Here is an 18,581-nt window from a genome sequence, read left to right as displayed (position 1 = left end):
TTTCCTGCCATGCATAGTGGATGCTCACCCTATATCCATGATGGTGATCACTGCCCCGCTACCTCCACAACGTGATTCATCGCAAGTCTCTCTTTCCATGCTGTCGAAGACAATCAATCTGAACCTCATGCCGCACCAACGTCAAGAATATCTGCAATTGCTTTAAGCCCACCAAGCCATTTTTGATGCCACTTCCCCACCACTTGGACGGACTAGTGTTGCACATCACCGCATCCTTACCGAAGGTAACTCAATTGTACGCCGACGACCTTATCGTGTTTCTCTTTCGGAACGAAAAGTAATTGAAGAAAATGTCAATGACATGCTCCGTCGCGATATTATTCGTCCATCAACAAGCCCATGGTCCTCCCCAGTAGTATTAGTTGAAAAAAAGGACGGATAGGTACGATTTTGTGTTGATTATCGCGCACTCAACAAAATTACCCGCAGAGACGTCTACCCGATGCCGCGTATTGATGACGCCCTTGACTCTCTCCAGGGTGCCGAATATTTCTCGACCTTGGACCTCCGATCAAGGTTATTGGCAAATACCTATGCATGAGGACGACAAAGAAAAAACCGCTTTCGCAACTCCCGACGGACTTTACGAGTTTAATGTTATGCCCTTCGGCCTTTGTTACGCACCTGCAACATGTGAAAGAATGATCGATACTGTACTTCGTGGCCTCAAATGGAGAACCTGTTTATGTTACTTGGATGACATGGTTATCTTTTCGTCAACTTTTACCGACCATCTCACACGTCTGAATGAAGTCCTCACATGTCTTGCTTCAGCGGGCCTTCAGCTCAACACCAAGAAGTGCCACTTTGCAGAGAAGGAAATTAAACTATTAGGACATCTGGTTAGCAATGACGGCATTCATCCAGACCCTGAAAAAATAACCGCGGTCTTGAACTTTCCTCGTCCGCAACGGACTACAGATTTGCGCAGTTTCCTCGGCCTGGCGTCCTATTTCCGGCGATTTATAAGACATTTTGCAACTATTGCTGTCCCACTTCATGAGGGAGGAAGAACATTTATTCCCGCCAAATATGGTGCAGCAGCCACCTACGGGTCCGCACGCAGGCGTCCGGGGAGGCAGTCTGTCGCACCGCGGCCAGAGGACACCCGGCCTCGTCTAGGAGAAGAGGTCTTCAGCCTCGGCCGCCAGGCGGACGGCGAATCGCTGCGTTTTTTCGTCGGAGCTTCTTAGCGTGGTCTCCCATTTATCACTAGTTTTAATCGCATTGCGCCCTGGGGCACGAACGCATCTCCATATTATATGATCTAATGTTGCCACATGGCCGCAAAATTTACAAATTTCGGTTTCTGCACCGTCCCTCTTCCGCCCTCTGGCACCCGTCCAACTCCTCCACAGGGGCGAAAAGAAATTTCGAGCTTGGAGTCTTCTCCAGTCGTACGATTCCTTCTTACTCAGGGATCTAACCGGTGGCGGTCTTTCTTCAGGTTGTCGGTTACATCCCTAAAGGTACCAATACATTCTTTGGTTTTAGATGTTGTGGAGGCGTCCGCAGCACCCCGAGGTAGCGAGGAGCGGGCGAGCATGTGGGCAGCCTCGTTACCGACGAGACCGGCGTGTGCTGGGGTCCAGATTACGGTCACGCTTTCGGCGAGAGACGACTCGTTCAGAAGTTTTGCAGCCCGATTGCTGACTCTACCCTTGCTAAAATTTCTAACCGCCGCTTTGCTATCGCTGATGACGTGTTTCACGCCTGGTCGTGCAATGGCAATGGCTATTGCAATCTCCTCGGCCTCTACCGGTGGTAGATCTCGGTTTCTTTCTATTCCTATGGCGATCTCAGTGTCTAATAGGGCGACCGAGGTTACGTCGCCTTCTTTCCCGATCGCTGCATCGGTGTAGGCGACCGATCCCGGCGGGAGTTTGTCCAGTTTGTTAGCGAGGTGCTTAGCTCTGCTTTTCCTCCTCCCCTCGTCGTGTACGGGGTGCATGTTCTTCGGTATGGGCGAAACGCATAGATGCTTTCTGATTTCTCGATCTATGCTTTCTCTGACACTTTCGCCTTCCCCGGGCGCTAGTAGGTTTACCCAGTCGAGGATTTGCCTACCCGCCGCCGTTCCTGCGAGTCGCTCTCTCTGGGAGAGCCTGACCGCCGCAGCCAGCTCTTTTCACTCATTATGCAACCCCATTTTCTCTAGAATGTCGTTAGAAGTAGTTATGGGGAGTCCTTGAGCTCACTTCGTGCATCTCTTAATTATGGTGTTTAATTTGTGTTCTTCGGTCTTGTTGATATTTAGGAATGGAGTCGCGTAGCACATTCTGCTCGTGACAAAAGCTTGTACGAGTCTGAGTCTACTAGCCTCCATGAGACCAGTCCTTCTGTTGGACGTCTTCTTAAATACTCTGACTACGAGCTCCGCCTGATCTTTTAATTTCTTAATCAGGCTTTTGTTACTACCCCTGCGGGTGATAATCATACCTAATATTCTAATTTCATCTACTTTCGGGACTTCGTTTCCGTTGACTTTAATTTTGATATCTGGAGTTATCTTCCCACTACTGCTGATCATTACCAGGAGCTCCGATTTTTCTGGCGAACAGCATAGACCTACGTCCTCTGCGTGATTGCTGATTATATCTGTTGCCTCTTGGAGCCTGGATGTAATGTACGGGTCCTTCCCTTCGCACATCCAGACGGTCACATCGTCCGCGTAGATGCTTAGTTTTAAGTCATCGAGATGGCCAAGCTTACTGGGGAGCTTCCTCATTACGATGTTAAAAAGGAAAGGTGAGAGCACAGCCCCCTGCGGAGTGCCTCTGTTACCCAGCGGGAACTCCTCCGAACATAAGCCCTGAAAGCTGATGATCGCCGTCCTGTCTCGCAGGAATGATCTAATGTAGTTGTAGGTTCTTTCGCCTACTCTAAGCTCAGCGAGCCCGTCGAGAATGGCGTCGTGGCTGACGTTGTCAAAAGCTTTTTTAAGGTCTAAGCCTAGAATAGCTTTCGTATTTTTTTTTCCTGAAGTCTCTGACAACATCGTTATGTAGTCTGAGCATGGTATCTTGCGTACAAAGGCCGGGCCTGAATCCGACCAATTCAGTCGGCCACATATCATTCTCTTCGGTGTATTTGGTTAGCCTCCTCTGAATAACTTTCTCAAGTAGTTTGCCTACGCACGATGTTAGTGATATTGGGCGGAGATTCTCCAAGCCCGGTGGTTTTCCCTGCTTGGGGATTAGGGTGATCTTAGCCCTCTTCCACTCTTGGGGTACTTGACCACTCTCCCACACCTGATTTAAATATTTGGTTAGGGCATTGATCGATTCGTCGTCCAGATTTGCGAGCATCTTGTTATTAACTAGGTCCGGCCCGGGGGCCGAGCGTCTTTTTAGGCCGTGCAGCTCCGCTCTGACCTCTCCCACTGTTATGGACGCGTCAAGCTCGCTGTTCGCCGGTCCGTTGTAATCTCTGTAATGCGCTGTGGCGGGGGGAGCTACGTACGTGGACTTGAGCTTGTCAATAAGCTGTTTGTCCGTACCCTTAAAGTTATACCTCGCCTTGACCTGTTCTATGTTGGCGGCCGTTTTGGACTTACTGGGTTCTATCAGGAACCTGAGCAGTTGCCAGGTCTTGGCCCCATTCATGGTGCCCTCCATCTTCTCGCATTTGTTATCCCAACGTTGCGACTCGAGTTTCCGGGCGTATTTTTCTATTTCGAGGTTGTGTCTGGCTATCTCTCTCCTGAGATTGCGGTTCCACTTTTGCTTTTTGAGCTTCTCCGTTAGCTCTTCTTTCTTTTTGAACATGCCGAATAGCTTGCTATCCATCGCCTCAGGCAGAGCTTCGCCTTTAATTTCTTCGGTGGCCTCGTTTACATGGGTAATTAATTGGGCGGCCCAATTTTGAATGCACTCTATATCTCCAATTTCTTCCCGTTCTCTGATGTGTCTGAATTTATCCCAATCCACTTGGGTTTCCGTCCGATAGACAGCGGGCTTAACGCTCACTTTCCTGCTTAGTTCTACCTCTAGCACGTAGTGGTCGCTACCTAGATCCTGATGCTTGTTCGTCCACTTGACTATGCCAGTTCTATGGCAGAGAGTCAAGTCCGGGTTTGTGTCCGCTGACACACTGTTGCCCACCATCGTCGGGCATCTAATGTCGTTAGCGATGTAGAGGTTTGACTCAGTGATATCTTTCAACAGCGTTTGACCCTTCGGGCTGCTGGTCGTGTAACCCCATTTTCGATGTCTGGCATTAAAATCGCTGGGTATTATTAGTGGGTTCTTACCTGCCATGCTAATCGCTCTCTTAAATATCGGGCCAAACCTCGCCTTCGTGTACTTCGGGGAGCTGTACACATTGAGCAGAAATATGCTGCCTCTGTTCTTTTTACCGGTCAGGATTTCCACAAAGACCGTTTCGGTCTCCCTGTTGCCTACTTCGTGCTGGACGACGGCGACGTTGTTTTTGACGTACGTCACGACCTGTGTTTTACTTCCCTTCCCGCTATCGTAGCTTTTGTACCCCGAAAGCTTCCATACACCTCGCGTTTCCTGCAGAGCCATTGCCAAAGGCTGTGTGTTCTGGCTAGCTACGTACTGTTGCAAGAGCCATCGCTTCATTGACAACGACCGGCAATTCCATTGCCAAATTTTAGACGTTTTGGGATCCATTATGATTTTGATATTGTATACCCGATGCGTTGCAAAGGGCTTGAAGCATCGTTTCTAGCACTCCAAATCTCGTCTCGAGTTTCTTATTCAGGTTCAATTCGAAGTCTATGATTTCATCCTTGACTAATTTTCTAAATGCCACGTGCTTTCTGGCTTGTCCAATTACACTAGTGTCGTCTGATTTACGTTTCGCGGGTCTAGCCTGATCGATATTCATTTCATCTGAGTCGTCACTGTCCCTGCCACAATTGCTCTCGCTTGCCCCACCGGGGCCCCGTATGACGGGCGGCCTGAGCATCGGAGGTGCCGGTGCAGGTATAGCTTTTACCTCTTGTAACTCTTTAATTACCTCGACTAGGGATTTGAGGGTTTCTTTATTCTCTTTGATGTCTTCTTTAATGATTCTGATTTCTTTGTTATGCTCGGCTTGAGTCTGTTGTAATTCCGAAAGTTCCAAGTTTTTTTCTTTGGAGACCCCGCTAGCGAAGCTGACCGACTTACCGCCTGCGTAAACTTCTCCATTCGTCTTTGCTTGTCCGGCCGGCGTCTCCCCGGGCTTCGGCCAGTGGTTCTTGTCGTCCTTGGGTGGTGGTGGTTGTGGCGGCTCCCTGTTCTTGCTCTTGGATCTGGGCTCATCTCTGGTGACGGATGCGCTGGAGTCTCTCGCACGGCCCGTTGTGCCCGCGGCGTCGCCTCTTCCTCTCGATCTGCCCCGGGTTTGCGTTGGCTCTTGCTGCTTGTTTTGAGCCTGGATGGCTTCTTTCTCTGCTTGTCGGACTTTGAGAATGTGCGGGGTCTGGTACATGCTTCTGCAGCGGTTGTGCCCCAGGGGGTGGCAGCCGCCGCACAGTAGGCATTGCGGCTCGCAATCTTGTTCGTGCCCCTCCGGTGGATTAAGCATTCTGCACCCTCGGCATCGAGGGCTGGTGGGGTCCGGGCAGACGTCCGACCGATGTCCTAGGTTGCCGCATGCGTAGCACACATCGAATTTCTTTTTGTAGAGGTTGCACCGGTATAGCAATCCGTTGAACCACACCTCTCGCGGGACTTCTTGGTCTTCGAAAATGATGAGCATGGTTTTGGACTTTTTCCCGAGCCTCCTCGCTCCAACGTAGCCAGGGTTATCTCTGAGTCCCTGCCGAATTTCCTCCTCCGTGAAGTCCAGCGGAACGTCGTATATGGCGCCCTTGCCGCCCTCCGGCATGGCCGCGTGAGCAGTTGCGTCTATCTCAACTGGCCCGATTTTTATGGTCGTAATTTGCTCGTACCGCTTCGCCCTGCCGAGCTCCGGGGTCATAATTAGTAGGGACTGATTCTTCGGGTTGGCGATGAATCTGTCTTCCCGCTCAGGTTGAGCCCTGCAGCCGTAACCATGACCTGGCGTAGCTTCGGTCCCGCTTTCCTCGTCAGCTGATCGGCGCCGCCGTGCGGTCGCAGCACTACGCGGAACATCTCCTTCGGTATTTTCGATCTGACCGTGCCTACGGATCTCTCGGCGAGTGACCTTCCTATCGCTTTTTGCCGCAATTTGGCGGCCTCGGCTCCTTCGCTCCCCTTCACGGGCGCCTCCTTCTTCGCTTGGGACGCTGCGTCGCATTCCTTCACATATCTGCCTCCTTGCCGGCGGAACCATGAATTTTCTTCTAAGGCCTCAACCGCCTCCATATTTCCGTCTTTACGAGTGTCAGAGTTCGGCTGGTAGCTCTGATTTTCCTCGCCCTGCCAGTCCATGCCGTCCACGCTCCGAGGGTCCTCCCTCGAGGGCGGCTAGGCCGGACGCTAGGCTCAGACGCTAGGCTTAACTTGGCGGCGTTGTTGCTCCGAACTTCAAAGTATCGTAAAGACCAAATTGGTGGTCCCACCTTTTAGAGAGTTGGTTCCACTTGATCCTCGGGACTTCCGAAAATCTTACTTAAAGCTACTTAAAGCGCGCAGCCCTTTCGTGTGGACTGAACAGTGCAACACTGCTTTTAACGACCTAAAGCACGACCTCACATCAGATCCAGTTCTTGGCCACTTCAGCGACAGCGCTCCTACCATCCTGCATACTGATGCCAGCGGTCACGGTCTTGGCGCTGTACTTCTGCAGTGCGATGCAACTTCACGTGCGAAAGTGATTGCCTTCGCCAGTCGGACCATGACTCCAGCTGAGAAAAACTACACCATTACCGAGCAGGAATGTCTCGCCGTCGTCTGGGCTGTTCAAAAGTTTCGCCCTTACCTATATGGCCGGCATTTCACAGTTGTGACCGATCACATGCTCTTTGCTGGTTATCTTCCCTGAAAATTTTGACAGACAGACTTGGACGTTGGATTCTACGCCTGCAAGAATACCATTTCGACGTCTTTTATAAATCGGGTCGCCAACACCAAGACGCCGACGCTCTTTCTTGCTGCCCGGTTTCGGAATCAGCCTGCTGTTTTTCTTCACAATGCATTTCCACCTCTGACCACAGCCGACCATCGCTTCCACCGACGCATGTCACTGCAGTTTCTTTTGACGGCTTTGAGAACAAGCACGCTCTTCGCTCACAGCAATTAGCTGATGCCTACTGTCGGCCCATCATCGACCGCCTTATCGGCGCTTCGATCCCACCCAACGCTAGGCTTCGCCGACAGCTTCACAATTTCAAGCTTGAATATGGCATACTACGCCGCTACGTGCATTATTCTGATAAAACTCGCTGGCTCCCAGTCGTACCGCGTGTGCTTCGCCCACATATACTAGAGGCTTTCCACGATGACGCTACTGCAGGTCGCCTTGGTTTTAACAAAACATACGACCGCGTGAAAAGACGATTCTTTTGGCCTGGCCTGTCTACCACCGTAGCTAAATACGTTGCTTCCTGCCACCTGTGCCAATGTCGCAAGCGGCCGACTTCTTCCCCCGCTGGTCTCCTACAGCCCCTTCCCTGTCCCGCCACACCATTCGACGTAGTCGGGATCGACTTATATGGTCCCCTACCTCTCTCCAATGGGGGTAACCATTGGATTATAACAGCTGTTGACCACCTTACACGCTATGCTGAGACGGCCCCTGTACCGACTGGCGCCGCTGAAGAGGTAGCTAATTTCTTTTTGCGGTCAATTGTATTGCGTCATGGCGCTCCTCGGGTGCTTCTAAGTGACCGCGGGACGGCCTTCTTATCGACAGTCGTATCCGAAGTTCTTCATGCGTCATCCACCCTCCATAAGACAACCTCAAGCTACCATCCCCAGACTAACGGTCTGACTGAGCGATTTCACCGCACCCTATCGGATATGCTATCCATGTACATCACACGGATCATCGAAATTGGGATACTGTTCTACCATTGGTCACCTTCGGCTATAATACTGCAGTACAGCGGACTACCGGTTACTCCCCATTTTTCCTCGTTTTCGGCCGTTCTCCCACTACAATCCTCGACACTTCCTTCTTCTCTACGCCCGACTACTCCTCATCATTACCAGCCCAGTTCTTATCCCGTGTGGCCAGATGCCGTCATCTTGCCCACCTCAACACAGAAGCGCGCCAGCAAGACCGCAAGAGTCGCTACGATTCGAAGCATCGCGTGGTCTCTTTTCGTCCTGGTGACGAAGTACTGCTCTATACACCACTGCGCACCCCTAGCCTTAAGTGATAAATTTCAGCACCGCTATCTTGGTCCCTACTAGGTAATCAACCAAACTTCCCCACTAAACTACAAAGTCACACCTGTTGATCCCCCAACTGACCGACGCCACCGTGGAACTGAAATTGTTCATGTATCTCGCTTGAAGCCGTTTGTGTTCCGCGGTACATCGGTTGGTTAGGAGCGGCCAGGCTGGCCGCTCCCGACCCCCCAGGCAGATTTGTGAGCCCTCAACGGATTTTTTTTTCATTTGTACATACCATGATCTTCTTCTTCCTCTTGTACATACCATCATCATCGTCTCGCGGCGCCGGCTGCGGCGCGCGCTTGGGTTTTCTACATCAGATTAAACGCTGACACGGCATACCTTGCCTTGCCTTCACGACCTTGCCGTCTGGACCTGGCCTTCTTTCACAATATATATATATATATATATATATATATATATATATATATATATATATATATATATGTTTGTACAAATATTAAAGAACCTAAAACTGTTCACTGTGCAACTCCGGTATGCCACGTGAAGTGTTGAAGCGTTGGTGGAGATAACTTACGAATTCTTCGACCCATCGTGTTATATCGCGGTACTCCTCGAGGTTAACCTTTTTTCTTAATATTTTATGGGGCACACAATTACTAATCTTCAACTGCAGCGTCAATATGTATAAAATCCTGTACCAATTCTTGGAAAGCACTTAGGAGCTTGAAGAATAGTGTTTAGAGGAGTAAAAGCCGAAAATAAATATATCGTATATCTACCGCTTGAGTTTGAATGAACAGAGTTAATACTTTGTGACGTCTTTTTTTCCCCAAGATTATCCTTTTAGAAAAGCCAGGAACCAATACGTGCGATCCCCGTCGACACAAGGAGCTGCTGAAGATTACCTTCCGATGAGGAATGTCTCGGCGGCCTCGAATTCCCAGCTTGTGACTGCAAGAAACTACCAGCTCTATATTGCTGAGGTCAAGACTAACGGCACCATCGAGAGACAGTTCACGGCAAGTGCCTTCACAGGCTTAGCTCAACATATTCGCCAAGAGGGTACGAGAAGTCTCCATGAAAATAAATGTAATTCGTCCCCAGATACGTGAAATAGTTGTTTTGTTCTGCTAATTTATCAAATAAATTGAATCAGTTCGTACGCCTTTCGTATAGAACAGCTGTCTCGGAGTTTTTCAACTTGGCTGCTGATAGCTCATCTCCATGTTTGGCTTTGTAGACATATATATATTTTTCCACATTTTACTTTTTTTTTGCTGTTGGAGTTTATGACAGCTCTTTTGAGTGAGCACATCAGTGGCATCACAAGATCACTTGTTAAAACCGGCCGCGTGGAGAACAGGACGATTTCGTTGCACAGGGGGTAAATAAAGTGGTAAAAAGTGCACTAGTGCTGTTTAATATAACGCTGAGCCCAGAACCTGCCACTCGTGAAATGTCTTTAGAAGAATTGTTTTTAGTATAAAAACCGTAATACAGTGGAATATCTTACAATTCCATTAGCATTATTTGGCCTGTAAGCGTCAATTCCACGTGGCTTTCTGCAAACGACCTTCCCATATCTTCCTGCCACGACCGTTCGGTCGCTCAGTGGACAGTCTTGGTTCATTACTGCAACTGGTGGACAGAAAGATAGCGAGCGAAAGAAAGAAAGCAAGAAGAATAGAGAAAGTAGTCTTTTATGCATAACTGCTTATATGCAAGGCGCGCATTTGTCACCCAATGCACGTCGCGACTGTTCTGACAGTAACGTCAAGAAACCAGCTTATCTCGCAGCAGCTTTCAAGAAGCTCCTGATATTCCAAAGGTAGATGAACAAGGCAGAAAGCGGGACAAAATTACGGCGTCAATAAAAACTGTAGGGTGTGGAAACGAAATAAAAATCAGCAAGGATCCTACTTATTGACTATAATGTCAGGAGACCGGAGCATCTGTTATCTCTATTTCATAAACACGTTTATGCCACAGATTCTACACTAGCACATGTACAACGTACGTCCAAATTATCAAATAGATTACATAATAACTACAGCTACGCCCGGCCCGCATTTATGGCAGTACACATGCTTTCAATTTCTCTTCCCCGCGCAATCCGCCTTTGGAACAATCTTCCGGGCGGCATCACACTAAGCGCGCCATATTTATGACATTTAGTTTTTGTGTATTTGTGAAACTATTGCCTTGTTGATTATATTTGTATGTAGTTTCCTCTTGTATGCATGAAATGTTTGTTTTTATTTATATAGGTATATTTAAGCTTTTGTATGATACGTTAAGCACTTCCGTTTTTATTTTTATTATACTTCTTTGTATAACTTCTTGTGAATAACGATATCTTGTTATGTGAACTCACTTGTTTCTTTTTGTCGGTTTTGCTTACTTTTATTAGCTTTTGGTTTTCAACTCCTCGCTGCGCAGACGTTTGTATTTGAGCCCACTTGCACAATGCCTCACTTGAGGCCTGTCAGGTATTAGTAATTAAATAAATAAATTATTTATATATTTTTTCCAATAGCAAAAGTATGTCCAGGCACCGTGATGCGCCTAATGTTAATGTAATTATTGAACACGGCTTAAAAAGAAAGCACGACTTTTTTTCCCTTTCCGTTTTTCACGTTCTTTGAAATAGAAAACGAGCAGCCCGAACGTTTTTCTTGCAGCAGCCAACAAGCCTTGCTGAGCAATATTTCAAAGCCCTATTTTCTTTTTATTGGTCTTAAATCTTTAAAAGACTCAGTAGTAGCAAATTGTGAATAAGGAGCTCTTTCCCGCTTGCTAGGATTCGTGCATCAGTAGACAAAGAACATTTGGGTCACATTCCATATTTTCATTGTTTCGCTGAAGGACGCCCTGTTCTAGGGCGAATTCTGTGGAATGCAGTAAAAGGAAGAAGCATGCTTAACCTTTGCTTTCAAGCAGAATTTGCCAAGGGGAAAGTTGAACACGTGGAGCATCGCGACGAAGCCAGCAAACAGAAACAAGAATCGGTACTCCTCCGTTCTTCCCTGTAAGTACTTGGAATCGCTTATGCATACCCTTGCTTCCACGTTCCTGGCATCAGCGCTTTAAAAGCTGTGGACAAGCTTTCGTTTAGTTTTTCTCTCACGCGTACTTCATGTCTTTGTGTATTTAAATTTCTCTCGCAACAACGAGCGGTCACTATGTTTCCTACTGCCATGCCATGCACGCGTATTGGCATTGTGTTAGCCTGGTCTTATAAAGGCGCAAAGAAATCTTGAAAGGGCCTGAAAATGTCGCCGTCTAGAGTAACATTTAGTTTGGTTTGTTAGGTTTAACGTCCAACTTCAGGCTATGAGAGACACCGTAGTGGAGGACTCCGGAAACTTGGTCCACCTGGGGTTCTTTAAAGAAACATTTAGTTTAGTCGGCAAAAAAAAAAAAGAAAACAATTGCCACCATCGTAAGGAAGATGTCGAAGTAACGATCTGTATCTCATTGGTTTCAAGAGTTAGCATAAGAAGTCGAAAGGTTAGGGTAATCCATAGCTCCTACACACATACGCAGTTACCCTATCCATGCAACGAGCGCATCTGAAAGGAGGTCCCGAGTAGACAGCTCTGTATACTCACGGATGGATGGATGGATGGATGGATGGATGGATGGATGGATGGATGGATGGATGGATGGATGGATGGATGGATGGATGGATGGATGGATGGATGGATGGATGGATGGATGGATGGATGGACGGACGGATGGATGGATTGATGGATGGATGGATGGATGGATGGATGGATGGATGGACGGACGGACGGACGGACGGACGGATGGATGTTAAGAGTGTCCCCTTTGAAACGGATAATCAACTTTGTGGCGATAATCATCACTATGCTCAAACTTTCCTTTCTACGCTTAACTTATATTGCTCTTCAACATTAACGAGTTTACTTTTAGATAAGGGTTATCTTTAAATAACCTTGATTTAGTTTCCATGCCTCATCTCCCTTCTATTTATCCACCAATCTTCCAAACGTCTCTTGCTAACTTCTACTGCTGATTTATTCACCCTTCCTTTGTTACCTCCTAACCCCTGGGCCTCAGTTAGAGTGACTATGTCCTCATCGATATCTGAACTGATATTGCTACACTCCAGTATAAGATGTTAAATTGTTTCTTGGCATCCACCGCGCATATATCACAAGTTTATTCATAAACTTCCTTCTGTAGCTTCCGGTTCTAAGGCATCCCGATCTAGCTTCGAAGAGAAAGCCGCTGCCTTTTGAGCTATCATAGAAGGTTTCCTTCTTAATCAGAGTTTTGCATTTTCTATGTATGTCCAGGGTCACATCCTTTTCCATTGCATTATTCCGATGTTTAGCCCCTGTGTTCCTTACCTCTCGTTTAATGTCCTTTATTTCTTCGTCCTGCCTTCCTGAATATTTACTGGTTAGTTTTCTGGCCGTTTTCCGCTGTTGGGAGTGAATGTCCTTCCGGTATAAATATTTATATATATCGCCTGCCCTTCTATTGTCGTCTACATATTTTCTCAAACGTTCTTCGTGCAGTATTTTGCTCTGAGCCTCTCGTGCCTCGATAGACACCATGCGCATGTCTCCCTGTACTACTTCGTTTGTAGTCTTGCCTTGGGATCCAAGTGCTAACCTTCCCATAGATGTTTGATTTATTTCTAACTATTTCTGCTCTTAAGCAGAAAACCGCGTTTCCGAAGGTAAGCCCTGGTACTAATATTTCTTTTCAAATAAGCTTAATACTTCACATCTGCTGTACCTCAATAATGCCCTGTGCTTCATTATCGCGTCATCCCTTTGTCTCTTCGCCTTGGTAGCCTGTTCATATTTTTCTATGTATGCCTGTCCTCCGTTTATCCATCCCCCGGGATATTTATATTTTGCCGGTCTTGGTTCTCACTCTCTTGTATTCTAAGCTTTTTACCACTGAAAGCGTTGAATACCATCAGAGCGGACTTCATTGTCCTAAAGGTAAAGCTAGCATCATCTCCTGCGTATTCAGATATATGAACCATAGCTTGTAAACCTTCCTGGTTATTGGATAATAGAGAAATGGCATCCGCGTGCATAATGCTGACTAACTTGATCTACACCCAATCCACATAGCTTATACGAGGGATTAAAAGCAAGGTTGCTTTCATGCGGACGTTTTGCATAATCTTCATGTAAATCATGAACAAGAGCGGTGATAGCGGACATCCTTGCCTTGCATTCCTCGGCAGTATTCGTACTTCTTAAGCCATCCCATGCAATCTCAACTTTATTACCTCTGCATATTTTCTTTAGTGATTTAATTAATTACTTCTTTACGCCGATAATCCGTCCAGCGCCGCCTAGCGGTGAAATTACTATCCCGTGATTGTCGTATACGATGCGTCATTTCCGACAGATGCCATCATGACAAATCATTTGGTACCACTACTGTTTATTTACGACTTCGCGTTACTGAGTATACCTTTCACGACTTTCGCATCTGTCACGTTTGCCTTTGATAATGTCAAAGAGCTCATCTGTTGCTACCTGTCATTGTTGTTTCCCCTATGTTCAAGGCCCTTTAAGTGCCTAATATGCCTCTAAATTGTGGTTGCACTAAACAAACTAAGCAAATGCTTTCTGTACGACTGGTAAAGGTGAACTCTGGGAAAATTGATTACACCCGTCATGAAAGTAGTCAACCGGTGCTTAATGTAGTTCCAATGTAATGTAGGTGCAAATAAAGGTCCCCTACAAGAGGTTTTTCTTAGCTGGTCATGTTTACGATATGGTTTTAACAGCGAGGGTGGTTATTTGCTTTCGTTTACTCGGCCAATAATCGCATTAGTAGTTGTGTGCAGTGTTAACGTGTAGTTAACCCAAGTAATACCCATCCGTGAACATATTACGCACGAATTGAGCGCTTCAAGGCTGAAATGAGTGACAACTGCGAACTGAATTAAAGCAGTGGTTTATTTTATTTTTCGCAGATGATGACTCGCGGGTTATCCTCTCAAAAGAATATAACAAGAAGAACGACGGCTACATAAATGCCAGCTACATTCAGGTAAGTTACAGAAGGCTGCAACATGTGCAATTAACTTTGGCTTTCTCCTTCTTCCTGCAGTCTACTTTGCAGCAGGGAACAGAGAGGTGAAGCTCGAAAAAACAAAAAACGGGAAAATACTGGAAAACAAAAAAAAAAAACAGTTCTTTTTCTTGTTTTTGTTTGTTTGCCACAGTTGACAAAAATGATCAAAAATATTCGCGGGAAAACACACATAAATCAAGCTTAGGCCACATGCAGTGCCAAACGTGATACTCCGATTTCCGTCGCCGCTCAGGCGCTGGTCCTGCGACGTCGCTCGAGGGAATGCATTCGGTGCGTAGTGAGCGGCCAGAGGAACGTCTTTTTTCGGCGGTCGTAGAAATACTACTCCCCGTTTATTTCGCTTCGCTGGGGTGGCTCGGTATACCTGATAGACACACACAAACCACCTGAATTAGCGGCGTGCAGCGTTGGTAGGTCTACTAGCGCTAAATAAAAACGCTGATCTGAGAGACGAATATCGACTCTACCGCCAATGAAGCATCTTCGTCTGGGTTGCCTCTGTGATTTCGCATGTTTTTTTTTTCTTGCTATGGTTGTATTGTGACATTCTATCGTACATAACTGTGCTTAACCATTATGAAAGTCTTCATTAAAAGATGCGTGGAAGGGGATTCCCCACACAGGCAATTTCCGATCGCGGGCGCACTTCCCGGTCGGGGAAACCGTTGTTGGGAAACGGTAACCCGCAAGGTGTAAGGACGTGTATACTGCAACAGCAGCTACACTTTTCGCAATGCCACTAGCATTCCAAGCCCACTGTCCAGTGCGTGAAATACCCAGGACATGAAGTGACCCCATGAAGCCGTCCTCGCGACCCGTTTCACCACCCGGTCAATGAAGAAACGAAGGAAGAATTTTTCATAATCCGAAAAAAAAAATTGGCGGTTGCTTATCTTGGTTAAGCCTGGATATCAGAAGCGAAAAGGTTCGGCGATGCCATGGCTTAGCTTGTGGTTCCTTGGCGTAGCTGGCCCACTATACACACACTTTCAAATGGATTGTCTGGAAAGCGAGGCTGAAACTCACGAGTAGCATAGCCAAGCTCACTCATCCGAATGTCAAGATCCACTTTTCGTAAACGGTTAACCTCATCGTCACATCAAGTGTTTTTGTCTGCAGTAAAACGCGCCCGCCTTGCTGCGTCACTCATACGTCTCTTTTAAATTTTCCAACCACTCGGCACGCTGTTCTTCACTTTCCTTGGCCTGCCACCTCCTCTTGTTTTCATTCCGCCATGCAGCAGTGGCTTCGGCCTGAGCAGCAGCATCCGACGCCTCGTCTCCTGTCAGTCTTCTTCTTCTCTTTCCCGGCATACGGTGTCACGGTGCCACGCCTACGGCTTGAAAACCTAGCGCAGTGCACCATTCTTCTTCTTCTCCTGTGACGTCACGTGGTTTGTGCATACGCAGCTGTACAGTTTTCTAACGACAGAGCACTCGCGAAAGTCAGAGCTTACTAGCCTAGTGAAGCTCTTCGCTTCAAAAATAAAGTTCCAATTCTAACCGCGTATATTATATACCCTTGTAAGAGGTCGCAGGAAAAAGTGTCTGAATAAGTTTTTAAATATATTTTGATGAAGCAAAATCTCGTGCTCTTATAAAACAGCAGCTGCAGACTTTTGTACTCTAACTGCAGTAAGAATTTCGGAAATCCACTCATATTTATAGAGGACTGGTTACTGTACGCTGTGCGGTGATGCTCATGTAAAGCCTCTGTTAAGATCTGTAAAACCCTGAATTAGTTCGTAAAAAGGCACCAGACATTCCACGCCAGTCATTTACATCACAAGTGTTATGGCTCTTACCATTTAACATTAAACTTTTGTTATTTTACAGTTTCTCAAAATTTTGGAAAAATACATGAAAAATACATTTTTCTTTTGCCCAATCAAAATTTACGAAAATTTTGCATCTCTACCAAACACACGCTTTTTACTGATGCATAAAGACAAGAATTCGCAGCGTTTTTAAATGCTAAATGAGCTAAGCGTTTCACTGAGTAGAAATGTTAGAAGCTGGATGTTACTGGCAACACGTGTTAACACCAGGGGCTCAGGGCTTGAAAACAAAGCAAGAGAAGCCTTGTTGTCCCTGTAAGAGTTTGAATGGCTAAAGGCAAAACGCAAGCGGGGCAATTAAAGCAACATTAAAAGCGTATATTTGCAAACACGAGCGAGCTGTAGACATGCCGAGGAAAGGCTATCGCGTGGCAACCGAGAGGTGCAGCCAGTTTGGGCCACAAGGTTTCACTCGTTTGTGAGGCGTAACGTCTGCTGAGCGCTTCATTCGTGCTGGTAAACAATATAGTGTTCTTTGCTGATCACAGAAGTCATTGCGCCAGCACTAACCCGGAGCTCTTCTTTAGGAGATGCAAATCAAGTTTCTGTGGATATTTTACAACGCTTCTAAGCGCAAACGTGCCTGTTTCACATTACAACCATTAAAGCTGACGAAACCCGGCGCAAGTATTAAATCAGAGAGATTGCCTCTTATCAAGAAAAAAGTCAGCGTTTATTTGAGCATCTTTCACAGAATTAACCACAGCATCCTTGTGCACATAATATTATGCTTAGGAATTCATATTCGGCCTATACGATATCTGCAGAGCTAACTATTCAGTCGATCCCTAACTGTTCAAGTAAATTGCAAGCAGATAGTAGCATGTTATCTGCGAAGTCCATAACCATGGGACTCCCCAAGGATCCGTTTTGGGCAACTTACACACACACACACACACACACACACACACACACACACACACACACACACACACACACACACACACACACACACACACACACACACACACACACACACACACACACACACACACACACACACACACACACACACACACACACACACACACACACACACACACACACACACACACACACACACACACACACACACACACGCACGCACGCACGCACACGCACACACACACACACACACACGCACAGAGGCACACAATAATAATCAATCAATCAATCTTTATTTATTTATTCTGCGCAGGAACAACCATGTGGTCTTCGTGCTGCAGCACAAATAAAAAAGAAACAAAAATGAAAATGCACAAACATGTTTACACACACCGAGAGAACACAAAGAAGAAATAAATGACACATGAAAAGAAATTAAGACGAGAATTATCACGGAAAGAAAGCAATCAATGAGTAGCGTCACTTATATGCACAGTCAGAGAATTGTTGAGCACATCACGAAAGAAAAAAAAAAGGAACGGTAGATAGAGAAAAAAAACAATAACAAATAACTGACATTGATTATAGTAATATAGAAATATACATAAAATAAATAACCATTCCATGCGCAACAAGTGCGTGGTACTTAAAACACAGGCTAGAAATGCAGAATAATACAATAAAGAAATAGAATTGAACACGGGACAGTAAGACTCGAATATAAAGTTTAAAGTTGAAATATAAGTAAGAAACGGATAAAAAGCATATCAAGATACAGGCAGCATTGAACAGGAGCAAAAGCAAAAAGTGAAGTAAATACAATATTTTAGGCTTGAAAGTGGGAGTTATATGTGATAAAGTACTATTTAGAATACAACGCTACGAACATCCAATATAAATGAACAGAGCGAGTTTTGGAAGATGTCAAGGTGAGGACAAAAAGAGTTAAATAACCACTCCCAGAGGGGAATGGGAAAGAAGAGACGGAGAAACTTGAAATGGTCTGAATTCCCTCATGCTCTTTCGTGGAAAGCGCAGTAGGATATACTCAAAGAGCTCAGGGCACATAATGTGGCCATGAAGGAGTTTGTACAGAAAAGTGATATCAACTCTGATACGACGGCAGTGAAGAGAAGGACGACTCAATTGGGCGCTCCTGGTGGAGCGAGAGGAGGGAGTTGCGCAAGGAAAGCGATAATGAAATATCCGAAAAAAAAAATTTTGTACTCTGTCAACCTTGTCCAAGTTCGATTTGCAAGTGCCATTCCAAACAACCGACGCGTACTCCAAGAGCGGCAAGCATATGGACAGGTACAGTTTTAAGAACGGAAGTGGATTACGGAACTCTCTCGAAAGTCTGCAAACGAATCCGAGTGTGCGCATAGCCCGCTGAGCAATGCGTTAAGTATGAGAGGAGAAGCTGAGGGTGCGGTCAAAAAGTACACCAAGGTCATGAATTTCATCAATCCTGTATAATAGCACAGAATGCACATAATAATAGTAGAGAAAGCCATGTGTTTTAC

At 46.3% G+C, this 18,581-nt stretch overlaps 1 protein-coding gene across 1 annotated transcript in view; it reads left to right on the top strand.

The window, feature by feature from the left end:
* Positions 1 to 18,581, top strand: part of LOC146200610 (uncharacterized) — a 306,225-nt gene that overhangs the window by 190,743 nt on the left and 96,901 nt on the right. Inside the window, exons 18-20 of the mRNA XM_084595576.1 lie at positions 9,096 to 9,280; positions 11,202 to 11,289; positions 14,236 to 14,312. Of these exons, the coding sequence (XP_084451702.1) occupies positions 9,096 to 9,280; positions 11,202 to 11,289; positions 14,236 to 14,312 (350 nt within the window). The remainder of the gene's footprint in view (positions 1 to 9,095; positions 9,281 to 11,201; positions 11,290 to 14,235; positions 14,313 to 18,581) is intronic.

This window comes from Amblyomma maculatum, chromosome 2 (assembly GCF_055883805.1).
Source record: "Amblyomma maculatum isolate TAMU_Amacu chromosome 2, ASM5588380v1, whole genome shotgun sequence".
Lineage (NCBI taxonomy): Eukaryota > Metazoa > Arthropoda > Arachnida > Ixodida > Ixodidae > Amblyomma > Amblyomma maculatum.
The sequence above is the reverse complement of the archived record's forward strand: the minus strand, read 5'-3'. Positions and strand labels throughout refer to the sequence as shown.